The sequence below is a fragment of the Lethenteron reissneri genome, chromosome 51, assembly GCF_015708825.2.
Source record: "Lethenteron reissneri isolate LAM-NWPU_2019-01 chromosome 51, ASM1570882v1, whole genome shotgun sequence".
NCBI classification, from domain to species: Eukaryota; Metazoa; Chordata; class Hyperoartia; order Petromyzontiformes; family Petromyzontidae; genus Lethenteron; species Lethenteron reissneri.
The window spans coordinates 5,347,740-5,358,822 of NC_083829.1; the positions used below are offsets into that span (position 1 = coordinate 5,347,740).

The window sequence follows — 11,083 nt, forward strand, 5'->3', positions numbered from 1 at the left end:
TGGAAAGCCGAGAAGCGGGAAGCAGAGGATTGCGGCGGTCTTGGCATGACGGCGGTCATTCAAAACGTGGGGTTATATTGCGTTAAATGCAACAACATACTCAAGACAGGATACAGAAATAGTGGGCACATGTATACATGTAAGTACGTATACTTTTTATTGCAGGTGATGAGCACAGCCCCTAAAGAAACAAAACGCCAAGCGGCCAGCAACAAATGGCAATATTCAAGGTGTAATAGATAACAATGGTATGCATGTTTCAGTCAACTGCTCTCCTCCCTGCACGTGGAGCCTACTTCTGATATAATTTTATGTCTTTTCAACCAGTTTGATCCCAAATGTGCTATCGGTATCCTGTCATGAGACGAAATGTCACTTTGAATCCCAGTGCAACCCTTTGAGACAATGACCCATGTTACATAACTACTCCTGAAGATTCCTTCAAGCGACCTCTGCTCCACTTTCCCACCTGCTCTTCCACTGACAGGAAAGTTCGCCGCGTGACAAACCAACATTTGAATTCTCACGAGCAGGAATTTTTCAAAATTCCAATTTAATGCGATGCGCATTTCGTGCAGTAATTGATGGCCGTTAAAATTATTGACACCTCAGTACCCGGTTTAATCACAAGTGGCTGACACCTGGATATGAACCAAGGGGCTCATTGTTGTGACCTCTAATCCGCCCAACCACCTGCACGCATATTTTTTTCCGCAGCACGTGTTAAAACACGCGTGTGTTTTACCGCAGCAGGCGTTACCTGCAGCACTGTTATGCGACTGGAAGCCTTGTGCTTCTGCACTGACTTCTGCTCTGGTGACCACAACCCTGGCAAACATAGAACAGAAAGACAGCATTAGCATTATATAAACAGACAGGTAACAATTCACGTGCAAAAAAAATTAACCCGTAAAAACTAAGTTTTTCACTATAAATCCTTTATATGTGTGGCGGCTAGAGTCATCTCGTCCTCTGGCTTGATATGGCTGCCACCTATGGGTCAGATGATTGTCTGCCAGCATTAAGCAATTGGTAATTCAATATTTAAAACATTTTCCCTAAACAGTGTAAAATTTTGGAAAATTAATTGTCACGCACAACGAGTCTGTGTGCAAAATGTCAGCTCGATTGGATCACGGGAAGTGGGTTAAAAAACGACCGAAAGATTTGCACGGTCGTAAGCAAGCAAGCAAGCACGCAAGCAAGCAAGCAAGCAAGCAAGTGAACTTAATATAAAGGATTTAATAAAAAGCACAGCCTCTAAGCATTATGCAAAAAACATCAGCAACCCCATAAGAAGTGCCTTGTGGTCAGTCCTCTTGACTTAGGCCACTGTCAATATAAATTTGAGCAAATGTGATTGACAGGCAGCAGCGATACAGATGTAGAAATTGTCGACCGATTTCATTCTCATGGTTTTTCAGGCCTGCACTTTTAGTCTGTTATGGCGGCTTTGTCACATCATTTGCAAATTTGATCAAAACTATTTACGGTATCCTCGTATATTTTCTTATCTTCCATATATGTACAGAAACTCATTATGCATTGCTGTGGTGCATTATGGGTACCTCTGTCTCCACGTAAAAATGTTTTAGTCCACCAGCCTATTGCTTTCCAGACCAATATTATCCCGCGGCATATGTTTAAACAAGCAAACTCTCAAACGAATTCGACCTGGGTCTGATAAGCAGTCAAGCTTGAATTTCGATTTAAAGCTTTCGTGACTGCAGGGATTCATCTTCTTGGTTCTTTCGGTAAAGTCACGTAGAAGGGAAGTAATAAAATAATAAAAATAAAACATAATAAAATAATTCTCACGACGTTTCGGCCACAACGCAAGCAGCCGTCCTCAGGTGAAAACCAGGTCTGTCGAGGCGTCTGAACGCTGTCGCCTCGACATCCCTTCTACGTGACTTTACCGAAAGAACCAAGAAGTCAAGCTTGTCAAATGCTTTTTTTGTTGAATGGTGCTAAGTATGTTATACAGAGTGCTCTTACCAATAATGGGGGGTAGGGGTGGTGGAAAGGATTCAATTCACTCTAATGCACTCACCAAAATCGCTAGAGGAACATGAGGCCAACTGGTGGCTCACGGGGTTATAGGCCACACTCTGGATGACGTCATTGTGCCTGCAGAGACATGGGGTTGGGTAATGGGTCAACGGTCTATGTATTCATTCTGTCCTGCAAATCATACTCAGTTGCACACTCATCCAATCATCCACTCCGTCGAGTATTCTCTCATCCAGTCACCCATCTAATCATCCAATCACTCATTTACCCATTCACTCAATCATCACTCATCCGTTCATTTACTCTCATCAAATAAAGGGCATCAATCTCCCAATGTAGTAATTATTTCCTTATCAATGTATGTGGCCAGGTAGTGCAGACAAAAACTGATATTTTATCAAGCACTAAAAATTACATTTATTTGAAACACAGATGTGGTTGCATTCAAGGACCCATAAACCCAATTCACACTGCATTGTTTATCTGCCCAGAGATATTTTGTCTGGTACTTGACCCCGTTTGCATCCCAGGTCTCCCGTGACACAAACTAGTCTCAGTGAGCATATATGACCTTGTTTATTTAACAAAACGAAAGTGACTTCCTGCTCAAATGATCCCTGAGGCCGGTACTCATCTCCAATGTTTAGCCCTGAGGCAAGGGTGGAAATTTCACATTTCTATGGCAGGGCTGAGTTTATGCATAGGACCTCCCCACAAAGTGGTGCTCAATTTATTGACCCCCAGATGGATGATGGGCAGAGTTAATGCCCAAACAAGATTTTAACTCATGACCTTCCGACTGTTAGCCAACCGCTCTACCCCTGAACCACCTGGTATACTGTATATGCGAGTTGATGTATAATTGCGGCAAACCCACAAGTGTAACTAGATTTATGTACAGAGACCATTTGTCCTGCGATGCACTTCGATGACACTCCACGTCCTCTCTTGCCAAACAGACTTTCATCTCAATAGGATCCCACCTGGTTTTTAAGCGCGTGCGTGCATGCATCACTGCTTCTGTATACGAGTGCATATACATTTGTAAGCCTACAAATGTAATTGGTCTCAAGTCGCTCTAACGCGTTGTTATTTTTCCCGTGTCGGCAAAGTGTGCTGTTGCCAAGCGGCTCAAGGGATGCTGCGTGTGCCCCCAGATGTTACAAGATAAGCGCATCACACGAAACCCCACGGTAAGCCCGTGTAAGCCAAGAAGCTTTAACCGGGCGTTTGAGTGAAAACCCTCAGTGTGAGGATCACTTTGCCTGCAATTCACCCAGCGGACACATCGACTGATTCACTTGAGTTACATGCTCATAGGCACTCGGCAACCTCATCACTCTTCTATCGCTACCACCATGGTTGCCTTTCCCGTGAACTTCACTCACCGTCTATGTTGAGGACTCGGTCTACCAACATGACCGTTTGATCTCATCCGTACTGTGTTCAACAAAACTCTCCTCTTTCCGCTTCTTCCCTCACACCACTCCACTGTGGAATTCCCCCCCATCGTATCTTTTTCCAAGTCCTTGTAATGACCTTGCTCAAGGCAAGACACGTACAAATTCGTATCAATTACCACTTTCATTTGTGCTGTTTATTTCTGGTCGCTTGGTGTTTTGGGCCTTTGGGTCTGTGCTCAGCAACTGTGCTCTATAAGAAACCTCTTGCAATCACCCACCCATCTAACTATCAATTTTAGCACAGGGTCACAGTTTCAATTCCTGCTACTCCCTTCATAAGCATATGTGTGCATTTCACTGAATCGGAGAGCTGTAACCATTACCCACTTAATACTGGCACCTGCACACTCAATAAAAAAAACAGTCCCTTTGTCAATCCACTGCCGGATGAAGTCCTCCAACACCAACCCATAATATGCCCTTACGTGTATTTGAGGATCCCTTCAAGCTTGGACGTCCAAATGATGACGCTTTTGTCTGCTGAGCCAGAGGCAAAGCGTTTCCCTGTGCGAGAAACACAGGCGTCAATCTCCGCAGAGCAATCCTCACGATGTCGCCATCATACAAATTATATCAAAATCACATGTCATGATCATATCGTAATTATCACAGTTATATCACGAGTCAAACACATAAACATTACAGTTATGCCGTCGTCATGATCATGTCATCATCACAATCACGTAATCATTATCAGAGCCAAATCATCACAATGATGCCATCAGGATTTAATCATATGAATCTTCCTCATCACTACAATCACATAATTATTGTCATCAGCTCACCATCCTTTGCATATGCCACGCAATATACTGTGTCTTTGTGTCCTTTCAGTGGCTGTATCAGCGTCCCATCCGACGTGTCATAAACCTAGCACATGCATGCACCAAAACAAAAACATTTAGCGGCTTCTGCTGGAAAGCATTCGGAGAAGAAAAAAATTAAAGCCGGGTCTGCAACCTGCTTTGTCAACATCGGAGTGAGTGACTGTGCAACAAAGGAATTAAATTGGCATAATCAGGATCATAACAACCAATCGTAGTTTGCAAATGTGCAATTTGTGTAAAAATACGTCGCTAGTAATTCCTGAGCAGCCGTGTCTATCTCTAAGCAACATGCCAATGTGTCTGAAGGTTAAAGTTTTTAAATGTGGCACGGATCGGAAATGTGTACACTGCAAATAAGTATGGAAAATAAGTACAGTAAAACCTCGTTATTTCGGTATTTGATCATTCGTAATTGGGGATAATTGGGCACGGCTGCGCTTTCAGCATATATACAGTATTAGTAATTCACCATGAGCCGAATTGCCGTACCGAATGGTCCAATTTTGGCATACAAGTGAAAGTGACGCCGCTCCACGACCAAAACAATTACTCAGTCTAGTGGTGGCGCGCGCGGTGAAACGTTAGTGTAGTGCTGGTTACTGATGGTAAGTGTTACTCTTTTTGGAAAATAATTTGGATTTTTTATTGGGGCAGAAGCCACTGAGAAGTGCCATTGTACATCATTCGGAAGATTGCATAATTTGGCAAGGCCAGAGCCCCTTATGAGTAGAATTAACAAGGGTTTACTGTATGGAAAGTTGCATGCTTGGAATTATACTGTCAGAAGGCGGAACACATGGATCAGAGAACAAATGCAAGCTCGAGACACCATATTTGCCGTTAAGAAAAGTGGGCTTGGGCAGGACATGTCTCCAGAAAGGGGTGATGGCCGATGGGCAGAAATAACGACTGAGTGGCAGCCACAGAAGGGAATGCGCCCAAGGCAGAGGTCGCAAACGGGTTTTGATTCCTTACCCGTACCCGGCCGCACCAGGGTCGCAATCGGGTACCCGTACCCGTACCCTACCCGATATCCGGCTACCCGTACCCGGCCGGGTATCGGGTAGGGTACGGGTATCTGATTGCGACCTCTGGGATGAAGCCATGTTGCAGACGCGGGTGGGTTGATTCTAGGAACTTGAATTGTGAGAAGAGACAAGACGTTGGGAAATGAGTGACAAACGGTTACTCACCAGTGACTCACGGCCTACCCGTACCCGGCCGCACCAGGGTCGCAAATGGCTACCCGTCACTGTACTCGGCCAGGTACGGGTAGCCGGGTATCGGGTAGGGTACGGGTACCCGGTTGCGACCTCTGGCCCAAGGTGATGTCGAATGTGGGGATGCCTCATACTCAGGTGCTCAGTGCATTGTTGCATCATGGGAATGTGAGGGATGGTGACGGCTTGAGGAGGCCTTCATCCAGCAGTGGACTGATCATGGCTGATGATCACCGTTTTGCAATTGTATTGAGACTAGACTGTACTTCACAGACTGTGGACACTAAACTCACCAGGACCTTGGTGCCTGCTGCCACGATCAGCTGTGTCCCATCTGGTTTGAACGCCAAGTCATTTATGCTGAGGAAACAGGTGGTTTGTTAAAGGGAAGCAAAAGTCAATGAAAATACAGTCTGTTCTCCTAGAAAGCAGTCGTTGCGTTCCTGAAGAACACCGCGTTATGATAAATAATATGGGGTAAAGCACAGTCCGCGATAACACGTGAGATGTGTACACAGGCTAAACAAAGACCGGAGGCACGTGGAAAGCATTTAGAAGCATCCAGCAGCATCCCAATGCCTCGAATTATATGATGCTACACCGAGGCAGCCGCACAACCGCTTATTCCTACTAACGCGACATAATTCTGTTCGCTCGATCGCGTTATATCTAATTCGCATCCGCTTTCAAAAATGTGTTCCCTAATACATTCATTGCATTATATCCAATTCGCGTTATGAAAACGCGCGTTATAGGAGAATTGAGTGTACATCTGATGGTGCTTATCTTATAGCTACATACCAAGGATGTTTTTTTTCCTGCGCTCTGACATGAGGATGAAGTTTGAAAGGTGCGAAAAAAAAATCTTATGGTTTCGCAGCAGCATTTCGCCTTATTTTTAACCTGATGGTGCAATTGGTGTAATGTCATTCGACGAAAAACACGATCGGATGTCTTCGAGGGCGGTGCTAACCCTCTGTGTGAGAGAACATCTTGCGGAAGCAGATATCACAGAGCTACCTCCTTCAAGTGACCGAGTCCAAAATTAACCCGTAAAAACAAAGTTTTTCACTATAAATCCTTTATATGCGTGGCGGCTAGAGTCCTCTCGTCCTCTGGCTTGAGATGGCTGCCACCTATGGGTCAGATGATTGCATGGCACCATTAAGCAATTGGTAATTAAATATCATATTTTTGTCCTAAAAAGTGTAAAATTTTGGAAAAAAAATTTCACGAACATTAATTGTCACGCACAACGAGTCTGTGTGGAAAATGTCAGCTCGATTGGATCACGGGAAGTGGGTTAAAAAACGACGGAAAGATTTGCACGGTCGTAAGCGCGCAAGCAAGTGAACTTAATATAAAGGATTTTAAAAAGTAGGGGGCAGCAGTTTCCCACTTTCCCGGCTCTGCCACAGAGAGTCGTATCTTGATTTGAAGCTTTCGTGACTCCAGGAATCAATACTCTTTGGTTCTTTCGGTAAAGTCACGTAGGTAGAAATAAAATAAATCACGTTTCGGGCGCATCACAAGCCTTTGGCTCTCCCACACCTGATGACGGACGCTTGTGTTGCGCCCGAAACGTGGGGGGTGGGAGGGGTGGTGCTGGGTGGGGAGGGGCTGGGTGGGGAGGGGCTGGGTGGGGGTGGGAGGGGTGGGGCTGGGTGGGGAGGGGCTGGTCACCCCGTGGTGCCCTTATAAAACTCAACGTTTAACCTACTCACGCCGGCTTGTGCCTGCCCTCACAGTCGGCATATTTGCGGAATACACCACGCCGCCGTTGACCCTGGCCATTGACCGAGCAACCCAACGTTCCTACCAGCTCCCTCCGCAGGAATGTGTTTCTATGTATGTACGTATGTTTAACTTCTTTCGCACCGTACGTAGCCCACCGTTCTAATCGGTGGTGCGGGGGGGGGGGCAACAACGCAACGTAACACAACATCAGCTATAAATAAATTATAAATGGCAGCACAGTCCCCACCACCACCGTATTTTAAATCAAACGTGGGGTCATTCTTCTAATCGAGTGTGCGTGTGTGAGATGGAATGTGTAACAACTTTATTAACCCTTGGCACGGCTTTGTTTGAAGTCTTGCCTTCCAACGATGCGTTTTATACTCTTTGGTTCTTTCGGTAAAGTCACGTAGGTATCATTTTATTTGAGGTATAATTATATTTTCTACCTACGTGACTTTACCGAAAGAATCAAAGAGTATAGATCCCGGCAAGTCACGAAAGCTTCGAGTCAAGATTGACGCGTTTTATACTAATTAAAAAAAACACGAAGGCTCCGTTGAGACGAAAGGCTTGTTAGTGGGAATGCAAACAAACGTCGAGCAAATGAAACGTCGACTATCTTAGCAAATTAATTACATTCTAAATATTAAAATACGAACGCGTTTAGTGTCGTGGTTACCATGGCAACCCGCACCGCGCTGTTCACTCAACACCCGGCGCGTCGCTTTAACGCTCTAAAAGCAACGATAACATTACAACGATAACATTACGATACATTAACAACGATGCTTTACAACGATGCATAACATAACAATGGCAATATTACACTCGAAGTTTAAAATAATCGTCAACATCTCTCCCCCCCCGCCTCACCATTGCTCCGCTTTATCCTTGTCGTACGCTTTGTCGTTCCACGACGGGACGGCCCTCATGGTGACTTTTAATCTCTCCCGTAACCCTTAGTTAATTGACCCTTTTAACCGAGAAGCTAAAGTTTAATTTGTTAAACGTCTTCGTTGTTTGTTTGTTACAAAGCTCTGCACCGACGTGCAATGTGACAGAGCGCAATTTAATTCCGTACAACGTACAGGGTGCCGTGTCCATCCTCCGCGCCACCGATTGGTCGAGAACCGACCCCTTCCCCCGCCCCTTTCTTTCCCTGCAGCCAATCGGCAAGCGGCATCTTCGGCGCGTTCTTTATCCGCGCTACCAATTCGGATCGCGGCCGCCAGCGCGCATGCGCAGTTGAGGGCAAAGCGGGGCTTTCTCATTCTTAGGTTTCAAGCCGGGAACGATCAACGTGGTGCGGTGGCCTAAGGAGGAGACAAAATCGGCGACGTTTCGGGCAACGGACCTTTCTTCGTAGCGCAATTTAGGGACTCGTCGCCACAGTTATAGTCACCGATGCTCACAGCTGCAAAAATCTGACCTCTGGAAAACATTTAAGGTGGTATCTCCACTCCGCGCTTATGAGGCCCATTGGTTTGGCTGTGATGCCAACACACACAAATCCACATCTTAAATAACCACAAATTCAGTGTTTAATTACCGAAAAGAAAAGGGTACACGATTAACAAGTTCGAAACGTATAACCCGTGCCCTTTAAAGCAGTCATAATCAGATCACACTGGAGGAATCCGTTGAGCGATAAAGCGATTTGTTTACAGATGTCCAGAATATGAGAATAGGGTTTCCCATTTTTTATGGCAACAAAACAGATGTTAAGATGTTAAAACACCAAACTGAAACCTTTTACAAGGAATCATGTCTGCATTAACCACAGTACTCTTTGGTTCTTTCGGTAAAGTCACGTATAAAGATAGAATAATAAATTAAATACTAATAATAAATACTATTTTATCTTTATACGTGACTTTACCGAAAGAACCAAAGAGTAATTCCTGCAGTCACGAAAGCTCCAAATTAAGTTTTTATTAACCAGTGTTTGTGGTCAGAATGCAAACCAAAAACGTACTCTAATAATAAGTGCATTGTCTTTGAAACTGATTGGTCCACACCAGAAACAGCTTTCTTTTGACCCTAGTCTCAAAAGGTGTTAGGCCAGAGGAAGCCAAAAGGCGTACAGCTCAAAGACAACGCACTGTCAGAGTAATGAGGGCTCGGCGGTGAGCATCTACATCATGGGACCTCATTTGCCAGTACCAAAATGTGAGAACAGGTTTTCCCCTTTTTTCTGGCAACAAAACAGGTGTTAAGATGGTAAAACACCAAACTGATACATTTTACAAGGAATCATGTCTGCATTAACCACAATACTTGTGGTCAGAATGCAAATAAAAAACGTACTCTGATAATATATACAGACATGATTCCTTGTAAAAGGTTTCAATTTGGTGTTTTAACATCTTAACACAGCTGTTTTGTTGCCATAAAAAAGGGGAACCCTATTCTCATATTTTGGTAGTGGCAAAGGATGTAGATGCTCAGCCACGGGCCCTCATTACTCTGATAGTGCATTGTCTTTGAGCTGTACACCTTTTGGCGTCCTTTGGTCTAACACCGTTTTCAAACTAGGCTCAAAAGAAAGCTGTCTCTGGTGTGGAACAATCACTTTCAAAGGCAATGCATATATTATCAGAGTATGTTTATTTTCTTTGCATTCTGACCACGAGTATTATGGTTCATGCAGACGTGATTCCTTGTAAAAGGTTTCAGTTTGGTGTTTTAACATCTTAACACCTTTTTCGTTGCAAGAAAAAAGGGGAAAACCTATTTTTGTTATTTTGGTACTGGTTAAGGAGGTGTCCCATGATGTCGATGTCCAGAAGTTGTTTAGTAAGAAAGTGTTCCAGAGTCATGTAACGATGGGGACCCTTCGTTCGTTTCTCAATCCTGGTGTTAAACTAAAAAAAAATACCGAAAGAACCAAAGAGTTTAAAAACAATTATGCGGGTTTTGTTTTACCCAGGAGTGAGCTTAATGACTCTTCTTTTTCAGGAGTGCCCTGCCAACTCTTTAGAAAACATTTATGACATAAATGAGCGAAAGTCGCACTGCTGTTGTTCGTCTTTTATTTTTGTTTGTTTCCACCTGTGGAGGAGACGTACACCGTTATTTCAAAGCGAAAATAAAAAATCAACGCCCCCATCCCTGCCAACTCTTTAGTTACATTTTCTGACAAATCTGAGGGTGTAATCCGGTTCATGGATGGGTTTATATTTTGCACCCCGATGGTATTTTTTGTATTGTTGTAATGTTCTGACCCCGTGCCCCGCTGACTGAACATCTGTGGGGGGAAAAAAGCTTTATAGCTCATCGGATTCCTCCTGCAGTATTAATACATATTTGTATTTGTGGCCAAGTCGCTTTGAAAGAGAAGCTAATAGCTCAGTGGGCCCTACCTGCTAAGATACAAAATAGTTTAGTTTTATTAGTACAGTAAAACCTTGGATTGCGAGCATAATTCGTTCCGGAAACGTGTTTGTAGTCCAAAGCACTCGTATATCAAAGCACTCGTATATCAAAGCACTCGTACATCAGTTGTGATCACGTGACGCTCGGCAGACAAAGCGTATACACGTACCACTCGTATTGCAAGACCTCGCTCGTTTATCAAATTAATATTTATTTAAAAAATTAGCTCGTCTTGCAAAACACTCGCAGACCAAGTTGCTCGCAATCCGAGGTTTTACTGCTATTCAGATTCTGAAACCCCCTGCGAAATATCGCGAGACTACGCGGGCGCGGCCTCCGCGAGATTTCATTTCGTACACCGCACAAGCATGGGCAGTGGGCACGCGCGCTGCGTCACGTGGCAACGCCCCGTCCATTCGTTAGCGGCGGCGTGGGGGGGGGAGGG

At 44.5% G+C, this 11,083-nt stretch overlaps 2 protein-coding genes across 2 annotated transcripts in view; one reads left to right on the plus strand and one right to left on the minus strand.

Moving 5' to 3' along the window:
- Window positions 1-11,083, plus strand: part of ATP5F1C (ATP synthase F1 subunit gamma) — a 375,672-nt gene that overhangs the window by 129,793 nt on the left and 234,796 nt on the right. The gene's annotated exons all lie outside the window — the stretch shown is intronic.
- LOC133355492 (intraflagellar transport protein 122 homolog) lies at window positions 428-8,359 on the minus strand. The gene is made up of 6 exons (XM_061572807.1): window positions 8,137-8,359; window positions 5,817-5,883; window positions 4,262-4,346; window positions 3,902-3,980; window positions 2,054-2,130; window positions 428-828 (listed from the first exon to the last, which is right to left on the minus strand). The coding sequence occupies exons 1-6, from the start codon at window positions 8,193-8,195 to the stop codon at window positions 677-679; spliced, it is 519 nt and encodes a 172-aa protein (XP_061428791.1). The 5' UTR covers window positions 8,196-8,359; the 3' UTR covers window positions 428-676.